We start from the raw sequence: 23,240 nt of genomic DNA, 5'->3' as shown, positions 1-23,240 counted from the left end.
AGGGTCCTGCCATCAGGATACTAGACAGTCCCCAGGCTCAAAGATTCCTCAATCATCAGAGAAAAGAGACGATGTTAGAAGTCATAGGGCCGAACCATCATGGAGGTGGACTGCAGTGAGTAGCTGGGTCCTCTGAAGTGATGCCACTTGATACCATTCAGTTTCCTGATGTTGTGACCGATAGTGTAGTAGATGCCGTTCAGGTTGGAGAAACCACAAGCATCGAACCACCAACCTGATGGAAAGAAATAAAGGAAGGGAGGAGAATCAGCAATGTGAAACGTGGTGGGAATAAAGGAGGTGTGGATAAAGAGAGATGGAGACAAACCAGAGGAGAGGACAAGGAAGAAAAGATAGAGACCATGGCAATAAGAAATGATGGATAAAACCGGTGCATCTAAACAAAGTCGAATATTATGAAAAGTTAATTTTTCTACTTTGAGTTAATTCAAGACGTGGAAATTCCATAAATTCAAGATGAATGCTTTTAAGAATTACTGCATCTATGTGACGTGTCATGGAGCCGATCAGCCCGTGGTTCTGCTGGGGTGTCATGAAGTCCAGGTTCCTCTGATAGCAGCCTTCAGTTCATCTGCACTGTTGAATCTGGTGTCTCTCATCTACTTCTTGACATTTTTCCAGAGTTCAGGTCAGACCAGTAGGCTGGCCAATCAAACACAGTAACACCAGGATCAGTAAACCAGTTTCTGGTAGTTCTGGTTTCACTGTGGGCAGGTGGAAAGGAAATCATGTCTCCATAAAGCTTCTCAGCAGATGAAAGCATGAAGGTTTCTAAAATCTCCTGACAGTGTTGACTCTGGACTTGATAAAGACCAGCGGACCAACAGCAGCAGATGACATGGACCCCCAAACCATCACTGACTGTGGAGACTGGAAACACTGGACTTCAAGACCTGAAGGATTCTGGGCCTCTCCTCTCTTCTTCCAGACTCTGGGACCTGGATTTGAATCAGCAGTCTTTCCCATGATTGTGGTTGTGTGAACTGAACCAGAGAGAGAAAATGAAGGCCCAGGAAACCTTTGCAAACTAGACTTTTACACAATATTCCAATATCTAGAGAAAGTGGATTTTTGTTTTTATGAACAGTAAGCCGTAATTATCAAGATTAAAACAAAAAGGTTAGAAGTTGGAGAGAAAGAAAGTTAGGAAGGTTAGTGATTTGAGAGGACCGAATAAAAAGAGGAAAAATGAGAAGGTGTGAGCACAAATGTTCAGATGGATTAAACTTAAAGAACCACATACTTGGCAAATTTGGCACCACTTTTCCAGGAGTATAAGCAGATTTACTGACGGCCCTTGTTTCTCACTCTTTCCTGACCTTTCCTTACAGCTCCTTTCTTTTTCTCCAGTTATTTAAAGTGATTCCTTACCAAATGCTGACCTCTGGGGTGTTTTCCTTCGAGGTTTTCAAGGTTTTGCCAGAACGATTAAGTTAATCATGGGTCACAGCCCAACGAGGGAACGTTGATGAGAACTGAAAAGCTGTTTGTTTTGGCGTTGATGCACGCTCACGGTCGCTGTAAGCGGTGTTTTGTACTTTTAGAATTACTTAATAACCACATTTTTCTCTTTCAGTGTCACATAAGGCACAGATCAATTACTAAGATCATCAACATTTTGCATTTTTGTGGTTCAGTCCTATGAATCTAAGAAAAGAGCAAAAAGATTTAGTTCTTTGGAGAAAGGACATTTGAAAATGAGAAGCTGCTTCACTGCATGAGTTTTGTTATATATTCAGCCTGGACAGTGAAGTGACCAACAGCACAGAGAAATGTCAAAGAAGAGAGGAGAAAGGAGAAAAGGTGGACACGCTACCTCCTGTGAGCATCAGAGCACACTTGCAGTGGTCACAGTTATCGTTGTCCTGGTCTCGGGTGCTGAAGCTGACGCCCTGGGTGGCCAGGCTGCTCTGCCTCCCCGCTGTGCCACTGTAGCCTCTAAGATACAACCTGAGCAGGAGGACCAACATAAATATGAACAGAATGCCATCTCTGATTTCATGCACAGCTGTGTCAGAGGTTTGGTCCTGGAGCTACTTTGAAAAAGTGGCAAGAGCACTTTGCAGCATTAAGCATTCAGCATCAAGCTTCTTTTTGCACGTGTAATTTGGAGGCCCAAACATACAGACCAACACAAGAGAAGTACAGGACATACCCAAATGTGAACTCTAAATCCCCAAATTTAGAACTCAAACTCATCACATGGTACTGTTTTTGCATGTCTCTAGCAGTGCTGGGTGTAAAGGCCTTTACACATTTTGAACAATGCGAATAAACAGCATTGAAATTCATGGAAATAACTCAGAGGCAAAGTTTGCCACGCCTTTCTATGCACATCAGGAGTGATGGAAGATAAAACAAGCTTTCTACCTCCCTGTCCTGCACTCCTCTAAGATTATTGATCCGGAGCAGTGGCTAGCCCTGTGTCTGAGGTCAGAGGAGACGGTGTTGTTAGATATTTCATTGGACTAAAGTCCAATTGGTTTGAAAACTTCAGCTCCTGCTTTTTCGTTCACATGGACATGTGGGGCTGCCTGCCTCCTTCTCTTACCAGGCTATGTGAGGCAAAAACTCAAGCACTGGCTGCAGACAGATATGAGGAGAGGACAAATATGATGGAGAGAAGGACGTTTGTGTTCCTCTGTCTGCTTTAAAACTCAGCACCAGCAAGTGTTTTGATTGGCCAGATGTGTGTGGTGTTTTACTTTGTTTAGTCGTTTTATTTTTGTGGAACTTCCGGTTTCCGGAGGCTGTGACTGGCTGCTAACTTTACTGTGTTCTCCCTGAGGCTTCCTCCCCTTCCCCCCGGTGCTGTGGAGAGTTCACACCTGCAGCATATCACTCATCAGGAGCGCTACTTAAGACCTGCTGCGGCTCTCTACAGCGCCTGAGTCTCGTCTTACCTACCTCACGGTAATCTTCAGCTCCAGGCTCCTTCTCTCACGAGATTCCTCCAGAGAAGTTCACCAGTGTTTCTACCATTGAGATTTTTGAGTATTTTCTAGTGTTTGTCATCCTCTTGTTCACCTCTAACGTGCCTCTCCATTTCCTTCCAGTGCCTCCTGCCCAGATCACCGCAGCCAGCTCCAGCACTCTCTCTCCTTCTCGGACTCTTGGATTCTCCACTCCTGGTTCCACTTACATGTACAATAAACCTGTTCAAAACTGCTATCCGTCTCCGCATCCTTGGTTCAGCCATTACCAACACATAACAGAAGACTCAGGCCAGAAAATGGACTCAGCGGACTCGGACACCCTCAAAACAGCAATCACTCATCAAGGACAGCGACTTGGCCAGCACGAATCTATTCTCAAAGGTATCATGCAATCTCTACAGACTCTCAATACACAGGTCTCCAACATCTCTGAACAGCTACTCTCAGCCACTCAGCCTCACCACCCCCCTCCAGAGCCTCCACCTGTTAACAATCAGCCACACTCAGTAGATCCTTCACCTTCTCCTCCTATCCCCCACTTTAGGGAGCCTCAAGTCCCTCACCCTGAGTTCTTTTCAGGTGAGATAGGTAACGCCAGAGGTTTTTTGTTACGTTGTTCTTTAGTGTTCGACCAGCAACCCTCGAGTTACCCCACTGACAGAGCTAAAATAGCCTTTGTTATGAATCTGTTACGCGGGAAAGCCTCCCGCTGGGCCACTGCTGTGTGGCATAGTGAGTCCCCAGTGTTAGCCTCTTATTCGGTATTTTCTAGTGAATTGTGTCGCATCTTTGATCATCCTCTTCAGGGTCAAGAGTCAGCAAAACGCTTATTTTCCCTCTCCCAGGGTTCTCAGTCTGTGGCAGACTTTTCCATTGATTTCCGCATTGTTGCTTCTGAGAGCGGGTGGGGGAAGGCCGAACTTAAGGGTGTGTTTTTGAAAAGTCTGTCAGAGGAACTTAAGGATGAATTAGCTTCTCGGATGAGCCCGATTCCCTTGAGGGCCTTATCTCTTTAGCTATTCGTATAGACAATCGTTTGAGGGAGAGGCGGAGGGAGCGGAGTCAGTATAGGTCGTTCAGGTCCCGTACCATAGCTCCCCCTTCTGGTCAACCCACTCCTTCTTCCCCTGTTAGACCTAGACCTTCCAGTGAGTCCTCCTCTTCCCCTGTTGTGACGAGCCCATGCAGTTAGGTCGTGCTAGGTTAACCCCCAGTGAACGCCAAAGACGCCTTAGTCTCAGATTATGCATTTATTGTGGTCAGGCGGGCCACTTCCTGGTAAATTGTCCCCAGACGCCAAAAGAGAGGGCTCACTCGTGAACGAGGGCACTCGTGTGAGCCAGACCTCCTCCTCTAGCCCTCCCCTGCGCGTAGTTGTTCCCTCCAGTGTCCTCTGGGGGCGCGATTCCGTCCCCATAAAAGCACTCATTGATTCCGGAGCAGATGATAATTTCATTCAAGACGACCTTGTCCAACAGCTCCAAATTCCCCTTGAATCTTTATCTGCTCCCAAGAACGTCACCGCTTTAGATGGCAGACTCATTGCTAAAGTCACTCACCGGACGGTGCCCATAACCCTTATTATTTCTGGCAATCACCGTGAAAACCTCCAACTTTTCGTTATCCCGTCTCCTCATGCTCCCCTTGTTTTAGGTCTCCCTTGGCTCCGGTTACACAGCCCACAGATCAATTGGAAAACCGCCACTATTACCAACTGGAGCGTCCATTGCCACTCCCACTGTCTCCGTTCAGCCATTCCCTCAGTCAGTCGCCCCCCGGTCGCTCCCAATCCTCCCGATCTGTCTAATGTTCCCCCTGAGTACCATGACCTAGCACAGGTATTTAGCAAGGAGCTAGCTGTCTCTCTTCCTCCTCATCGCCCGTACGATTGTGCTATTGATTTACTCCCCGGTGCACCCCTGCCTAGCAGTCGGCTCTATAACCTCTCAGCCCCTGAGAAGTCTGCCATGGAGACTTACATTCATGACTCGCTAGCTTCAGGTCTCATACGCCCCTCCTCGTCTCCACTAGGGGCTGGGTTCTTTTTTGTAAAAAAGAAGGACTCCTCACTCCGTCCTTGCATTGATTTCAGAGGCCTGAATGACATCACTGTTAAAAATAAATACTCTCTGCCCTTGATTGACCCCTCTTTGAACCCTCTGTTCCGCTCAGGTTTTTTCAAGCTAGATCTTAGGAACGCTTATCATCTCATCAGGATCAGGAGGGGATGAGTGGAAGACTGCCTTTAAGACCCCCATCGGCCACTTTGAATACCTGGTCATGCCTTTCGGTCTCACTAATGCTCCAGCCGCCTTTCAGGCCCTTATCAATGATGTGCTCAGGGACATGTTAAACCGCTTTCGTGTTCGTCTATCTAGATGATATATTGATCTTTTCCGTTCGCTCCAGGAGCACCAGCAACATGTTAGGTTAGTTCTCCAGAGACTCCTAGAAAACAAGTTATATGTCAAACCCGAGAAGTGTGAGTTTCACACCCCATCTGTGAGTTTTCTAGGGTTTATTATCGCCCAAGGCCAGCTCCAGCCAGACCCAGCCAAGATCAGGGCAGTGACAGAATGGCCCATCCCTAGCAACCGCAAAGAGCTCCAGCGATTTCTAGGTTTTGCCAACTTTTATAGAAGGTTCATTAGGGACTATAGTAGAGTGGCTGCTCCCCTCTCTAGGCTCACCTCTCCCAGCTCCCCCTATCGGTGGTCCCCTGAAGCTGCTGAGGCTTTCTCCCGCCTTAAGACTCTGTTTACCTCGGCCCCTGTCCTGAAACACCCTGACTCTTCCCTCCAGTTTGTGGTCGAGGTGGATGCCTCTGAGACCGGAGCTGGGGCGGTACTGTCCCAAAGAGACCCTAAGACCCAGAAGCTCCACCCGTGTGCCTTCTTCTCTCGCCGGCTGTCCCCGTCTGAGAAGAATTACGACGTTGGAAATAGAGAGTTGCTGGCTGTGGTGTGGGCAGGAGTGGAGGCACTGGCTGGAGGGCACGCAGCACCCCTTCATCATTTGGACGGACCATAAGAACCTCGCCTACCTACGTACAGCACGCCGGTTGAACTCTCGGCAGGCCCGGTGGGCGCTCTTCCTCAGCCGTTTCAACTTCACCCTCTCATACCGACCAGGCTCTCGCAACACTAAGCCTGATGCCCTCTCTCGTTGACTCGTCATCCCAAGAGGATACGGAGCCTGACCTGATTCTTCCCCCGTCCTGTGTAGTAGGAGCTGCTACATGGGACATAGTACAGACTGTTAAGGACGCCCAGACTCTTCAGCCAGATCCCGGTACCGGACCCCCAGATCGTCTCTTCGTTCCAGACTCAGTTCGCTCTCCAGTGCTCCAGTGGGCTCATTCGTCCAAGCTTACTTGTCACCCAGGTTTTCAGAGGACCCTAAGTTTCCTCCAGCAAAGTTTCTGGTGGCCTGGAATGACCAAAGACACCCGGGAGTTCGTGGCGGCTTGTCCCATCTGTGCCCGAGGGAAATCCTCCCACCAGCCTCCTGCTGGGTTGCTGCGCCCCCTGTCTACCCCTGGTCGTCCCTGGTCACACATCGCCGTGGATTTCATCACCGGTCTACCGCCCTCTGCTGGAAACACGGTCATCCTCACTGTGGTGGATCGGTTTTCCAAGGGAGTCCATTATATCCCTCTCCCCAAGCTCCCTTCTGCCCTAGAGACTGCTCAACTCCTTGTTCTCCATGTTTTCAGGCTTCACGGCATCCCCAGTGACATTGTGTCGGACCGCGGTCCACAGTTTGTTTCTCGTGTTTGGAGGGAATTCTGCAACGAATTGGGAGCCACGGTCAGCCTGTCCTCCGGTTATCACCCGCAGAGTAACGGTCAGACTGAGAGAGCCAATCAGAGTTTAGAAGCTGCTCTTCGTTGTGTTGCTGCCCATCACCCCACCGCCTGGAGCTCTCACCTTCCTTGGGTCGAATATGCACACAACTCGCTCACCTGTTCAGCTACCGGCATGTCTCCATTCATGTGTTCCCTGGGTTATCAGCCCCCCCTGTTTCCAGAGCAACAAGCCTCCGCATCGGTACCCTCTGTGCAGCAACACCTTCAGCGGATCAGAGAGGTGTGGCGATCAGGGCTGCGCTCGCAAGACGGAGGAGCGCAATCGCAGATCGGCTGACGCACATCGCACTCCTGCCCCTGAATATCGTCCTGGCCAGAAGGTTTGGCTCTCCTCCAAGGACCTTCCTCTCGCAACGGAATCCAGAAAACTTACCCCCCGCTTCATTGGACCATTCGAGATCACCAAAATCATCAACCCCTCTGCTGTGCAGCTCAAACTCCCCGAGTCAATGAAGATCAACCCCACGTACCACGTATCTCTGGTGAAACCTGTATCTACCAGTGACCTGAGCCCTCCGACCGTCGCCCCTCCACCCCCCCGGATCATCGATGACCATCCTGCCTTTACTGTCTCCAGAATCCTGGATGTGCGACCCCGAGGCCGGGGATACCAGTTCCTCGTTGACTGGGAGGGGTATGGTCCGGAGGAACGATCCTGGATCTCCAGGAAATTGATTTTGGATAATAATTTGTTACGAGACTTCTACAGGGAGCACCCGGACAAGCCTGGCAGGACGCCAGGAGGCGTCCGTTGAGAGGGGGGTACTGTGGTGTTTTACTTTGTTTAGTCGTTTTATTTTTGTGGAACTTCCGGTTTCCGGAGGCTGTGACTGGCTGCTAACTTTACTGTGTTCTCCCTGAGGCTTCCTCCCCTTCCCCCCGGTGCTGTGGAGAGTTCACACCTGCAGCATATCACTCATCAGGAGCGCTACTTAAGACCTGCTGCGGCTCTCTACAGCGCCTGAGTCTCGTCTTACCTACCTCACGGTAATCGTCAGCTCCAGGCTCCTTCTCTCACGAGATTCCTCCAGAGAAGTTCACCAGTGTTTCTACCATTGAGATTTTTGAGTATTTTCTAGTGTTTGTCATCCTCTTGTTCACCTCTAACGTGCCTCTCCATTTCCTTCCAGTGCCTCCTGCCCAGATCACCGCAGCCAGCTCCAGCACTCTCTCTCCTTCTCGGACTCTTGGATTCACCCCTCCTGTTTCCACTTACCTGTACAATAAACCTGTTCAAAACTGCTATCCGTCTCCGCATCCTGGGTTCAGCCATTACCAACACATAACAATGTGAGCTTGTTGGAGCAAAATTTTGGAAAAATCAGCCACAGTTAGAAAAATGTCAGCTGCAATTTGAGATTATGTTGCTGGGGTGGAAGCTTGCTTTGACTTGTTTGAGATTTTGAAAAATAAATATTTAGTGTGAAGGATTCACATGAAAAATTTGTGTGTAGTGTGTGAGGACCTTCACATTAGGGCTGTCAATATCTATCTACAGTCACATTTGAATTTCATATATTATTTTTTACAGATTTTGAATTATATTTGAATATTCATGCATGTTTTTAATTAATATGTATGTAAAATGTTCAGTTGCTTTAATCACTATGTAGTTACACATTTGTCCATTAGAGGACCTTCCAGTATTATATTACAGATTGCAGTGAGGAAATAATGAGCTAAAAGCAAAAGTAGTTAATGTTAATTTCATGTACTTTTTTAGTGTAAACACAGCCACCTGCACCGTTTAGAGGCCTTTAACAGGTATTCTGGTACAGATGGTCAACTTTAAAACAAAAAACAGGTTAGAAATTAAATGTCAAACAAAAATAAATCAAATGGCGCTGCTTCCAGTGGTGCTGACATCATGTTTATAATGAACAAAACATTAAAAAGATGTTGGGACGAGATAGTACCAACATCTTCTTCCTAAAAACAAGAGGCGATCCACGCTTTCTGAATCAAGAACAAAGTATTTTTTGTTCACTACTGTCCCAGCCGTGGAGAAAACCCTCTCCGCCCTGACAGAGATGACCGGGATGCACAGGTAACGGCGTGCGAGCTGGGACAGGAGAGAATACCCTGACGGAGACGTTTTCCACCACTGCAGCTGGTTACTGTCGGTGAGCATCACGGTTTTACTCTCGTACATCAGAATCTCTTGATGTAGCGAAGCCTCACTTGCCAATTCACCGCCAGTGAGTGTACCACCTTGGCGATAAACATCACCAATGGCGGCCATTGGCTCCTCTGTGTTTTGGAGTGAAAATTTTATAGTTCATCATGTCACGTGTCATGTGACGAAACATTTGGTTCACCTACAAGTGTGTGAAGCAAGCGGCAACCTCCGGTCCTGAAAAATGAAGCCAATGCCGAAGGGCAAAAAATTGCAATACTGCGAGTGTCCACTTGAGGCTGGCTGCAGGATCACTGGAAGTCCTGTCTGCACACATGTTAAACAGCCGGTTTTGACACACAAAATAAACTGGTTTACAGCCTGGTACAAAACAGCAAACGCGTCTCATTAGCTGGTGTCTTATTGTGCTCTCACTGTACAGGGGGTGAATTTTTTTGTACCACGATCGTTTGGATTATATTTAGGATGAAAGCTGATTGGTGCGTCTCATTTGATTGACAGATAGCTCGGCAGGCAGAGACTCCATTTCTGTCAACTGGAATGCTAGCTAGCTGACAGGAAGTCACGCTTAGTGAGCGGGCCGTTAGGTTGATCCAAAGTTTGGTTGAGACCGCGATTTCAATATGGAAACCTTGGCTTCACGAACTGTTTGAGTCTGCCTACTGTAAGCAGACGACTGACTTTACACAGGGTTTGTCCAGTTCTTTCTACAGCCTATGGGGAGAAGTAGAAGCCAAGGAGAGAGGGGAGAGACTTGAGAACAATTATATATAGCAAAAATATTTTAAAAACATGTTTGAATAGTAACTTCAGCTTTCAAATATTAATGAGTTTTTAAATATTTGAATTATATTTGAACTACAGAATTCGTTCCAGCAGCCTTACTCCACATGTTACTGCTGCTAACTCTGTAAATCCTCCTTCTTGAAAACAGAAGAAAACAAATCCTCTGTTCCCTTTAATGCACGCTTTCATTGGTTAGAAGATCTCTGGAGACAAGCACCAACACAAAAGTACACAAGTAGCATAGCTAGTACCTTTAAACTGTGAGTAACTAATTAATGTAAGTCATGCTTTTCAGAAGGTAACTAGTAATGAGTAATAGATTACTTTTTGAGTAACTTCCCCAACACTGCTCTTTAGGCAAGGTAAACGTTAGAAAAATAAAAAAAATAGATGCTAACTACTGGTGATAGATCTATTCTTCTGACTCTGATATGATATCTGGATCTAGTAACTCCATGAGCACACAGGGTCTTGAACCTTGTTGTTGGGGCCAAAAGATGTTTTTGGACAATCAGATGGTATTTAGATGTTATTTTTGTTCCCAGTTGGACTCTTATTTAAATTTGAAATAAACATCTTAATCATTTTAGATGTAGACTTCATTTCTAGAGGCCTCTTAGAGAGCCTGAGGTCCCAGCTAACTGAAACGGCATATGCACGTGTAACATATCACTATAAAGCTCACACAGCATAGACATTCTCCGTTAGCAACAAACTGAGCATGAGCAGCAGCAGACGTGATTCCTCCCCACATCTTAAGTCTCTGAATAATCATCACCATCCAGCCGCCAGTGAACAGAGCAGTTATTGAAAAAGTTCACAAAAATCATTTATTTTTTAACAGTTGTAGTAAGAAAAAGATGAGCCATCAGCAGCTTAGATCAGGGAAGAATCAGGCGTCAGAATGATCCTGAAATAATAAGAGTGCAGCTCTGATGCTTCATGCAGACTAATATGATGTGAAGTCTATGTGTCTGAATTCAGCTGTGTGTACATTGTATGGTTTGTTAAATAATTCTAAACAGAAATTACAGCCTTAGTTTGTTCTGCTCAGTACTGCCTGTGCAGGCAGTACCCACATTCTGGCCAATAGCAGAAAAGGAAAACTCCAGAAGTAAACAAATATCTGAGGTAACTGTTCAGCCTTTAATAATGTTTAAATAATAATGCGGTACAGTGAATGTTTGCAGGAGTTACTTCCTTACCTGTACTGCTGTCTCTCACTGGTCAGAGTAAACCGGTCATACTGGGAGTGGGCGGGGTTTCCCTCCCAGTCCCTCAGCTCCACCCTCATGGAGTACTGGCCCTGACTGCTCAGCAGGTGCAGAGCTTCATTACCGAGCCAGTGCTCACCCAAAACATCCCCGAAACCCTGCAGGAGGTGAATGAGCAGGTTAAGCTGGCATTTTTAAATTTATATTTTCATTGCTTTAAATCAGACAAACTGACCATTTTATACTCCTTCCAGCTTCTCTGGAAGTCCACACTGCCGTTAAATCTCCGCTGGAAGACCGTCCAGCCGCCACCAGCTGTCTCCATATCACAGAAAACCTTCAAGAGGAGATCAGGGACACTTTTCAAACAAAATGACTAAGAATGTCCGTGGACTGTTTTTTCCATGGGTAAGATCAGACTGAGGTTAAATAAGAAAAAAGATTTTTGATAACAAAAACTCTGACAACAGTATTTTCTAAAACAAGACAAAAATATGAATGCTGGATTGTTGGACGTCAAAGATCCAGGATATTTTTCCACTGTAGATAAAGTTACTGTATGTCAGTGTGTTTAAAATCAACCACAGTCTTAACAGTGCATTAATTATGAGTATTTTATATTTGTTTTAATTTCATGTATGATTAAATTGTTTCAAAGACAATGAACATTGTGAATAAAAGTAAACACTAAAATGTGAGTTTTTTTTTTAGACAAAGTAGACTAAAACTGTAAAGGTACAATGACAAAATTCTGACAAAAACTAAAGAGCATTTTAGTCTAAAGCAGGGGTGTCAAACTCAAGGCCCAGGGGGCCAAATCTGGGCAATGGAAGAGTTAAACCCGGCTCACAAGATCATATATTTCTGTTCTAACTGGCCCATCAGTATGCAGATTTCCTCATGTAAAAAAAATGTCAACTTAGATATCCTTGTTAGGTCACAAAATCTGAAAAAGTAAGGAGTAAAAAAATAGATAAAAAGTCAAGAATGTGGGAAAATAAATTAATCTGTGTTTTAATTTCATATTTTCAATTTTGCACTTCACTATAAGGACTCAAACTTTGGATTTCGGCTTTTTATTTTGTACTTTAATCATTTCAACTCATAACTTTGACTTCTTATATAATATTTTGAGCTTTTAGATCCATTATTTAAATTTTAAGTGATGTTTTGACCTTTTAAACTAATTATTTTTTATTTTATCTCCTATTTTAAACTCTAAACTTTGACTTCAAAATACCATCTTTTGACCTTTTAGACTCACAGTTTTAAAATTTGAATCAGATTTTGACTTTAGTTTTATGATCACAGATTTTATTTCATATTTTGACCTTTTTAACTCATGATTTTGACTGTCTTTCTAAAATATTTGCCTTTAATTTTTCAATTTCAGTTTCATGTTTTGACCTTTTTGAACTAATAAATTTACTTTTCTCAGATTCTGAGCCTTTAAACTTTTCTTTTTTAACCTCAAAATCATTTATCATCAGTGCTAAGTTTTTTTTTCATATTTTATTACTGGTGAAATGAGGCTGACAGTTTATGGTTAAAAAGGTGAGCCTGCTATCCCCTCGGGTTAGACCTGAATCCAGAATCTGGCCCCTGCTGTAAGTGAGTTTGACACCCCTGGTCTGAGGACTACAGGCCGGCTCACATTACAGGATTGTTTTGGTCTAACTGTGTGCGAGTTCACGGGCCTTAATGGGGGGGGGGGGGGGGGTAAAAGAGAGCGAATCACAGAAGTGCTGAGGAGTGACCTCACACAAGGAAGCATGACTATAGAGCTGTGAATTCACTCAGGAACAGTACATGAACAGCAGTTTAGGGAGGATTTGCTGTTCATTTCGACATGATTTCATGATTTTATTGCTTCTACCAGAGGTGAGTATATTACGAAGCTAAAATCTTAATGTTTGCAACATATAACTTGTAGTTGCATGTTAGATTCTGTGGTTTTCCACCTCAGGAGTTAACGTTTCTCCACCTATGGTACCACAGTAGCTCTGTAATCCACTGACCTCTCGGTGACCTTGAGCTTGTGCCAGGGAATGAAAAGTAATGTTGATACTGTGATGTGGATCAGGAGTCTATGCATTGTAGTGTATTTTGAAGCTGACCAAATACTTTGCATGTTTTTCCAGCTGTCTGGATCGATCTGGTGTCTGATGTGGATTTGGCACATCTGCTCTGATTAACTTAAGAGGGAAAGATTTGCTCCACAGTGGATTTCACTGGTTCAGGTTCGGGTTTAGAGCCTTTAGTTTGGCACATGACAGACTTATAATCCTAACAGTTTAGAAAAGGTCAGAGATTTAAGGGAACATCATCTGTTTTTTTTGTTAAGGGGACAGCCGTAGAGGATGTCTTTAATGTGGCATTTGGTTAAATCCTTTGCTGGTTTAAGTTTGCTCCAGTCCAGTATTTGGCTTACCTGAACAGGTTCAGTCCTGTTACCAATGTAGATCTGATACAGACCGCTGACAGAGTGACCAGATTTATAAGCATCTGCACAGTCCTTCCACATCTGGCTCTCAGGAGGTAATCCTAAACACAAACACGACCCCACAGTGACAGTCAGTCAGTCTACAGACACATTTATGAGCTTCATCATCAAAAACAACACAGAATAGACCGCGCAGCAGGGAGTTGGAACAGAACTTAGACTTCTAAGTGGAACTTGATTTACAAATGAAATGCTAAGACTTTAGACCAGCAAACAGAAGTTCAGTACTATCCCCTAACCCAGCTAAAACATTTCTGATGTCTCTGCTTCAGGAGTGGTGTGACGCTAGGAGCGTGACACTTGTAGTCCCTTTCCTGGACTTATCTGCATGGTAGCACTGACTCCAGTCTCAGTCCAGTCCTGGTGAAGTGCCCCTAAGTCCTTAAATCTGCTTTGCTTGACGTCCCCTGAGGGCAGCAGCATGTTTTTACATCAGCTTGACCAATCATGCATTTTCATGTCGTGCGTGCGTGTGTGAGCACCTGTAGTAGCCACCATGTTGATGAGCGTGTGGACCGACTCCATGAGCTGAGCCTGCTGCCTCTGCAGAGCCGTGTTGTTGCTGCTGGCGACCCTCAGCTGCCTCTCTAAAGACTCAATGGCCGCCATCTGGGTCCTGACCACAGACTGAGAGAGAAAGGACTCTTCAGTGTCAAACTGAACCCAGCACATCCCTGAAGTGGACTTTCTGTTTCGTTCAGCCCTTTACCCTTCATCTCTCATCTCTGTGTTTCTAAAACAGGATTATTTGATAGACTTGAGTATAAATCCACAGCAGATGCTGATCTGCGTGGCCCCTTTAAGGTGCGACAGGTTGGAGCAAAGGCACTGGGGCCATACAGCTTTGCAGATGGGGTAATTTTCATACCAATATTTAGCTAACTTTTCTGGAAACTGAGCCCAAAAAGCTACGTCAAGATACATTAAATACATGTCAGTTATCTGAGTCTGGCATTTAATGGGAATTCCAGCTCCTCTCAGTAGTCCAGATCTTTGGATAAATGGATCTTCAGTTGATGCCATGGCTTCATTAGAGTCATGTGACTGACTTGGTCTTGTGTTTTGCTCTAAATGTGCTAAATCTTTTGTACTAAAGAAAAATCCATTGTTATGTTTTTCCATGATATGATGTCTCTCCAAACTGTCCTTCACACCAGATGAATCCTGACTGGCTGGGACAAACGAGCCCCTGGTACAAAACAAAACCATCAAGCATGAGTCCTTAATGCGTGGTGCCTGTAGAGCGGCGTGGTGGAAAAACATCCCTTTTACATGAATATCCAGATCTTTGAACTGGTTCATTAATGAAGGACACATTTCTACTGCAAACCCGTCTAGCCTAGAAGTTTCTGTGTCTGACTCCAACTGCTCTCTCCTCAGATGGCTCTAGCTGACCTGCATCTTCCTCAAACCTGATGCTAAAAGTTTGTTTTTTGTCTATTTTTTTCTCAGCAGAGACTGAAGTGTTTGATGAGGCTAGTATATTAAAAATGTAGGTCTGGACAGTTTAAATGTTTGGGGTCAGGCTTCTTCCTATGGGGTCCAAGTCTGGCCTCATCTCTAACATCACATGCTCTTACTATGAGTTGTCCATTAAGTTTTCCAAACCTTGGTTCTTAAGAATAACCTTGCAAAGCAGACGGATTAACCAGTTTCTGTGTTTCTCACTGGTGAATCCATCTTGCAAAGCTCCCATCTGAAATGTTTGGGCCCGGTTAGAAAGTGACAGGACCAGTCAGAGACAAGGGGCAGTACTTTCAGGTGCGGCAGAGTTGTGTCATAAGCATGCAGCAACAAGAGACCGGTGCAATCATGGCAGAAGACATTAGTGTGGATGCTGCTAAAGTGCCAGTTTGATCAGAACTTGATGACGTTTCTTCTTTAAAAGAACAAAGAACAGCAGTGAGTTGTTTTCTTTTCAAAAACCACAAAAGTCATGTATTGACATGTCTACAGTCGCCATGGTTCACGTTATGCAGTTCTCTATGGAGTTAACTGCTTGATAGCAGCGCACCTCGGTGTGGGGCGACGACATCACGTGTTTTGTTACTCTGATTGGCCCATAAAGATGAGACAGAAAAAATGTTCATCCAATCACACTCCAAGTTTTTTCCAAAGGCTCTGCCCTTTCCGCTGTTTCTCTGTCTATGAGAGGTTTATCAGATGGACGTGTGAAACACATCCATCTGGCGTGTCAGGTTAGCTTAAGGAGGCATCTGGCCTTGACTGAGGTTCGTGAAGATGTTTGGTTGTTTGGAACTAAAGAAGCCCTGTGGACTTTTATTATTGAAGTCAGGTGTTTTGGTCAGACCCGTTCCCACAGGTGTATAAAATCATCACCTAGCCATGCAGTCTCCATTTACAAACATTAGTGATCAAAATGGGTCACTCTGAAGAGCTCACCGATTTCAAGCTTGGAACTGTGATGATGCCACCTTTGCAATAAAATGATTGGTAAAATTTCCTCCCTGCTGGATATTCCAGAATCGACTGTAAGTAGTATTATTTGAAAGTGGAGGAGTTTAGGAACAAACAGCCATGAAGTGGGAGACCAGGTAAACTCACAGACTGCTAAGGCTCATGGTGTGTAAAAGTCTCCAAGTCTGCTGATCCCACAGCTGAAAAGTTCTGAACTTCCACTGGCATTAATGTAAACACTAAAACTGCAGCAGGAGCTTCATGAATGGGTTTCCATGGTAACAGCTGCATGCAAGCCTCACATCACCAAGTTAAATACAAAGAGTCAGGTGAAGTGAAGTAAAATGCACTGACACTGGACTGTGGAGCAGTAGAAACGTGATCTATGTGACCAATCATCTCTGTTTACAGTCAGATGGATGAGGCTGGGTTTGGAGGATGCTGGGAGAACGTTACCTGTCCGACTGTGAAGTTTGGTGGAGGAGGGATAATGGTACAGGGCTTCTTAAAAATGTAAATTCCTTTTTCCCTTTTGTTTAAAAAAAAAAAGAATTAAAATAGGTTAAAATGGCTAAAATGGGTTGATAATGGCAAACAAAAACGATGGAAAAGGTGGTGAAATGGATTTTTAAAGTTGCAGAAATGGGTTAAAGTGGCAAAAAAAGGCAAAAATGGTTTAAAAGTGGCAAATTGGAAATAAACAGCAGTAAAGGGGAGTTAAAAAGTGGCTGAAACAGCTTTAAATTAGCAAAAATGGGTGGAAATTTGGTGAAATGGGATGGAAAACTAATATAAAATGGCAAAAACATGCTCAACTGAAAAAGAAAAAATAGGCAGATAGAGACAAAAAATGGTTAAACTACCAAAATTGGGCATATCAAAAGCTGAAATGTGGTTAAAATGGGAAAACAGTGGGTGTAAAAGGGTTTTATAGTGCCAGTAATGGGTCAACAGAGGCAACATTAAGCTTAATTCGCAAGAATTGGTTTAGAAGTGGCAAAAACAGCCAGCAAAAGTGGTGGAAAGGGTTTAAAACTGACCAAAATAAGTTTAAAATGACAAAAATATGTCAAACTTAGTGGGAAAAAACATGAAAAGGGGTAAAAATGTGATTAAATTGGTGTGAAGTGGAAACAGTGTAATTTAAAAAATATTTTTATTTTTTTGGGCATCTGGAGACCCCCTCTCAGTGTCTCGCGACCCCAATGAGAGTCTCGATCGCATAGTTGAGAACCACTGTTCTACAAAATGAACGGGCACACATTCCCACAGAAACAGTCTAGAATGTTGTGGAAAGCCTTCAGAGAAGAGTAGCAGAGTGGAGACCAGAGGGGCCAAATCCACATTGAAGTACACTGATTTGAATAGTGTCTAAGTCTAGTTGCTGTATTTTGGATGAAGGATTGGGTAACCATGGCCTTGATGAAGGAGAACCTACAGATGTCCTTAAAAAGTCCAAACATTTATTGAGACATCTCCTAATCATATCTCACCAACCAAAGTGACTTTAGTTGAGCGTACCTGCAGTCTGTTCTTCTCCTCCCTCATGTTCTCCAGTTCTCCTTTCTGCAGAGACTCCAACATCTGAACTTTACTCTCCAAACGACTGAAATACACAAAAAGAGAAGAAACTCAAACATCATCCACAGCAGACTCATGTGATGTGACTGGTGGGCTTTTCTCTAATCTATCTCTCACCTGGTTTTATTTTTAAAGGCTGAGCAGAGAATTCCAAGAGGGTCTGGCTGCAGCCCTCAAGCAAACCTCTACGCTGGGGGGTTTGGCTGGAGACCTCTACGGTGGGGCGAAACCTCTACGCTGGGGCGTGACGTCATTGCCCAAGCCTACGCTTGGGCGTGCAGCGTGTTAGCTGTTGTTAGCATGACCTAGCTGTTGTTAGCATGACTACAACGCTGTGCTTATGACACATTAGCATATTATATTATTATATTTGGGCGTGCAGCAACACACCCCGACCCAGCGTATGGTAGTGATGATACGTGCGGTGCCGATGCTTCAAAGCGTGTGTCGAGTAATATAGGAAGTGTTTCCATGAAGGGTGGACCAAGGCTTGTATCGTTTCACATGAGTGACGTCACTAGTAACATCTGAAGCCTCGCTGCCCGGTCGTACCATGTGACTGGTTCGACAAGTGGTTCAGAGCTTTGCGCTGAGATTTGACAGCAGTATAAATCCCACGGTTTCATCCAAAATGTGTGGTTATGAGAGGAGATTTTTGGGTAGTTTTGAGTTTGTATATTTTGGATAGTTTGGTGAGTTAAACAGTTAAACCAATGCCATTTCCCAAAAGTGACACAGAACACGCATATTAGCCCTACTGCCTTCAATATATATTATATAACGCCCATGTTTATTATCATAATACATGTATATAATATAGCATAGTCATTATAAACTCACTTGAAAATACACTTTATTGATATAAACAAATTATAGTCATACGTCTTTTTCATTATTCAAAGTAATTCCCAAACAGCTGATACTGACACAGTGTATCACAGGACACGTGGTAAAGATCACAGCTTGACCATCACTAGTGTATGGGTCTACGCTATTAAACCCTGACTGGTTCGGTTAAATCCGACTGGTTAGGTTTAGGGTCAGCCTGTCGGCAAGCGGATAGAGCTGAAATTTCGTCCCGGGTAATATACGTCATGCCCCAGCGTAGAGGTCCGCCAGCTCGGGCAGTATACGTCACGCCCCAGCGTAGAGGTTTGCCCGAGGGCTGCAGCCAGATGCCTCTCCAGAATTCAGACATTCAGTGAAATATGCATGTCTTGGTTCAGTAATGTGGCTCAGTTATATTTAATGTGAATGTTGTGGTAACATGGCTTAAAAAAGTGTGCAGTGGTTAATATTTCAGCCTTGTTAAGAAGCTCACAGGTGCTTTTCTACATGCAGAGCAGGTATTCAGGTATCAGTTGATAAAAAGATGAATCCTTGTTTGTATTTATGCAAAGCAGCTTAAGATTTGATGTAAAACTCATGGATATACCCACATGGAGCTGCAAAGCACAGTCGCTCTTTAGCAGCAGTTAAAAGACTCCTGAGAAATGCACGCTGCTGGAGAGTTGAGGCTCAAAGACATAAATTATTGGATCTAATCACACAGTAACTCCAGGAATGGCTCGTATTAAAATCCAAGTGTTGAACAGGAAGGAGGAGGACACACATCTGAACTATTTGTGCTTCAAATCTGTCGATAACAGAGCTCTAGCTTCAGAGTCACTCCCGGGTGTTGGAGCAGAGAATAAAGATTAATAACCCCAGCATCATTCTTTCTGCAGCGCTGACGGCGATCCTCGTTATCTGTGCAGCTGAACCAGCAGAGCAGCTGCTGAAAATAGACCCCGGCCCACTTTAGCGTCAACAAAGTAGGAGCCAAAGGAATGAAACCTGATGAAGGAGTGGCAGCAGATTCACTGGGAACTATGGGACAGTAAAACATGGACGAGCGTCCAGGTCATGCTCACGTCTCTGGGTTCAGAGAAAGAGAGAGTGGTGGGGGGTCTGCAGGAGGTGGTGGGAAAATCTATCTTTATTATATTTTTAGGCTTAAGTCAATAATTGTGTCTGCTTTTAATGGTTTTACTGTAGTGTAAAAGAGAAGCACTCCATTAAAGAGTTTCATTTATTTTATTTTAATTTTAAACAGAACTGGTTGTTTTGCACTCATTTTTTCACAAATCAAATCTTTGCAGATGACAGAAAACCTCCCACACAGGAAAGATGAGGCCGTGAATGGTTTACATCAGGCAAAAGTTGGTGACTGATGAGAACTCATGCACCAAGGTAACCTTGCAAAGCAGATGGATTCCCCCTGTTATGTGAGGTGGTTGTGGACCCAGAATGCAGAGACGGATAAGAAGGTTTAACAACTTATTGATCAGGAGCAGGGGAAAAGGGGGGGGGATCCGAGGTCCAGAGTGCGGTGATCTTCGTGGGAGAGAGAGTGCGGAGCTGGGCGGCAGGTGAGTGAGGAGTGAGGCACTGGAAGGCAAGAGACACAGGTAAGTAACAGTTCACAAAAATAAGCACTGGAAATATTCATGAGAGGAGATACTCAGTAAGAGAGCCGAGTGAAGCAGTTACCACTAGTGAGTAGACTGCAAAACTCTGGCACCGTGGAGAGAAAGAGGCCGCTTCTTGAAGGATCCGTTGATTAGGAAATTTGCCGCAGGTGTAGCTGCTCTCCACAGTGCCGTGGGGGATGGTGGAACCTCGGGAGAACAAAGGTAAGTTGCCGGCAAACACGAGTGACCAGCAGAAGCTGGAAACCGGAAGTACTTATCAAAATAAGACATATTACGAAATAAACACCACACCCCCGTTTCTTTGTTTCCCACTGGTGAATCCATCTCCCAAAGCTCCCGTCTGAACCATTCGTGCCCAGTTAGAAAGTGACAGGACCAATCAGAATCAAGGGGCAGCAGAGTTGTGACATGAGCAAGCAGCAACAAGAGGCCGGTGCAATTGTGGCGGTAGAGATTAGAGTGGATTATCAAAACTTGACAACATTTCTTTGTTAAAAGAAGAACAAAGACCAGCAGTGAGTTGTTTTCTTTTCAAAAACCACAAAAGTCGTGTACTGACATGTCTACAGTCACCATGGTTCATGTTATGTAGCTATCTATGGAGTTTACTTCTCAGTAGTGGCTACATCACTTGTTTTGTTGCTCTGATTGGCCCGTAAAGATTTGACAGACAGAATGTTCATCCAATCACCCTCCAAGTTTTTTTTCAAAGGATCTGCCCTTTCCCAAATGCTGAGAGGTTTACCAGATGGATGTGTGAAACACATCCATCTGGCGTGTGCGGTTAGCACCAAGGGGCCGCAAGGCACAAAAAGCTGTTCATCAAATGGGAGGCTTACATTAGGGATGAGTATTTTCATATAAATAAAGTGCTTAGGGGGCATAAACCGGCATCAAAATAGAGTCTGATAGTTCAAACAATACCCCAGGACCCCTCACTTAGCTCAAATGCCAGTATAGTTGGATTTCCATCCAAACACACTGCAAACTTTAAACAAGCTGTAGAAATCTGACAACAGGAAATTCAAATGTATGCCAGCTTCCATCCAGTACTGTTCTGTGAGTTTAGGGGTCAACATTTGAGCAGTAGGAGGTGCTCCTCATGAAATAACTATGAAAGAACTAAAAACCTTGCAGGAGAAAAGAGCCAAACATGAAAAATGCAATAAATCAACAAAACTTGCAGCTAACAGCGGACATGGACATGACAGTCAAAACTTCAGAACAGACAACAACAGCTCAAAGTTTCAAACCGAGAAATCAAGTCCAGTAGTTCTAGTTGATGAAATTTACACTGGCTGACTGAGAAGGTCTGTTTTGAAGGTTTAAAACTGTAACCCTTTCCTAAGCAGGCAGAGAAACCAGGAGGATGCTGAGGTGAAGCTGACAAGAATCTGACCAGCCCGTCCATCACTGAGTGGCGTGCAGCTGTATCACATTTCTGTTTCACGCTCACGGTGATCTCTGGTTACAGGTGGAGGCGACTCTTTGGTCACATTCAGAGCAGAAACACGTTATCAGGCCTGTTTCTGATCACTTCACCATGCTGACCTGATCATTAATGAGAAAAACAGCGTTCACTGAGATGAGGACCGATGAGGAGTCACTGATGGCTGCTCTGCTGCGGTTTGTCTTCAGATTCATGACACATTTGTAGCGTGACCACCTGGGATTCAAATGGACTTAACCACTCCATCAACATGCACAGTGCTTTAAAAGTGCACAGTACATTTTATAGTGACACAAACAGAAATTAGGACAACCAAGCAGTCATGTCGTGAATGCTTAAGAATTTATCGAGTCAGTACTTTCAGAACCACTTTTAGGTAAATCTCTACCCGCTTTGTCAGTCTAGAGACGGACATTTTCACAGATTCTTCTTCACAAATCAGCTTCAGCTCAGTCTGATTGGATTGAGACTGTCTGTGAACAGTAACTTTAACCTCATGCCACAGATTCTCTCCCAGGTCTGGGCTTTGACTGGGACTTTTTAACACATTAATATGCTTCTCTCTAAACTACAGGTGTCAAACTCAAGGCTCGGGGGCCAAATCCGGCCAGTGGAACAGTTAAATCCGGCCCACAAGATGATCTCATATTTCTGTTCTAACTGGCCCATCAGTCTGAGGTCTGCACATTTCCTCAAGTATAAAAATGTGAACTTATCCTGATGATTTAAGATTTCCTTGTTAAGTCACAAAATCTGAAAAAGTACGGAGTAAAAATATTTAGAAAAGAAGTCAGGAATGTGGGGAAAGAAATACATTTGTGTTTTAATTTCACATTTTCAATTTAGCATCTCACAACTCAGACTCAAACTTAGGATTTTGATTATCTATTTCATACTCTGAGCATTTCAACTCATAATTTTGATTTCTAATATAATATTTTAAGCTTTAAGATTCATAATTCTAATTTTTAAGTCAGATTTTGACCTTTTTAACCAGTTATTTTGTATTTTACCTCATATTTTCAGCTCCAAACTTTGACTTCTTAATCCCATAGTTTGACCTTTTAGACTCACAATTTAAAATTTGAATCATATTTTGACTTTTAATTTCATTTTGACCTTTTAAACTCATAACTTTGAATACTTTCTAATTTATTTGCCATTTAAAAAACATTATTTTCAATTTTAATTTCATCTTTTGAGCTTTTTGAACTAATAAATTTACTTTTCTCAGATTTTGAGCCTTTAAACTTTTCTTTTTTATTTTTAAAATGTCAAAATCGTATCAGTGCTAAAGTTTTCTTTTTCATATTTTATTACCAATGAAACAAGGTTGACAGTTTCTGGTTAAAAAGATGACCCTGTTTTGCCCTCAGGTTAGTCCTGAATCCAGAATCCGGCCCCTGCTGTGATTGAGTTTGACACCCCTCCTCTAAACCTTTCCCTTGGAGCTCTGGCTACACATTTAGGGCTGGGAGGTGAACCTCTGCCCCAGTTTCAAGTCTTTTGCAGATTGTAACAGGATTGCCTGCATTTGGCTCCGTCCATCCTCCCATCAGAAAAGCCCCCCCACAGCACGATGCTGCCACCACGTGTCACATTGGCAAAGGTGTGCTCAAGTGTGCAGTGTTAGGTTTCACCACACATTAAAGTGCTGTTTTATGTGACTAGAGCATTCTTCCACATAGTTTTTGGTAAACGGGACTCCTTATGGCTTTTATTCTAAAGTGGCTCTCTGCCTGCCACTCGTCTTTAAAGGCTACATCTGTGGCGTGCATGACTGATAGTTGTCCTGGGGACAGATTCTGAGTTGTGGAACGTTGCAGCTACTCCAGAGTTTCCATGGGCCTCT

At 44.1% G+C, this 23,240-nt stretch overlaps 1 protein-coding gene across 1 annotated transcript in view; it reads right to left on the bottom strand.

The window, feature by feature from the left end:
• Positions 1-23,240, bottom strand: part of angpt4 (angiopoietin 4) — a 101,503-nt gene that overhangs the window by 6,430 nt on the left and 71,833 nt on the right. The window contains exons 4-10 of the mRNA XM_041781400.1: positions 17,405-17,489; positions 13,948-14,092; positions 13,394-13,506; positions 11,198-11,299; positions 10,954-11,120; positions 1,838-1,971; positions 96-235 (exon numbers count right to left, since the gene is read on the bottom strand). Coding sequence (XP_041637334.1) covers positions 96-235; positions 1,838-1,971; positions 10,954-11,120; positions 11,198-11,299; positions 13,394-13,506; positions 13,948-14,092; positions 17,405-17,489 — 886 coding nt within the window. The remainder of the gene's footprint in view (positions 1-95; positions 236-1,837; positions 1,972-10,953; positions 11,121-11,197; positions 11,300-13,393; positions 13,507-13,947; positions 14,093-17,404; positions 17,490-23,240) is intronic.

The sequence above is a fragment of the Cheilinus undulatus genome, linkage group 3 (assembly GCF_018320785.1).
Source record: "Cheilinus undulatus linkage group 3, ASM1832078v1, whole genome shotgun sequence".
Taxonomy (NCBI): Eukaryota; Metazoa; Chordata; class Actinopteri; order Labriformes; family Labridae; genus Cheilinus; species Cheilinus undulatus.
The sequence above is the reverse complement of the archived record's forward strand: the minus strand, read 5'-3'. Positions and strand labels throughout refer to the sequence as shown.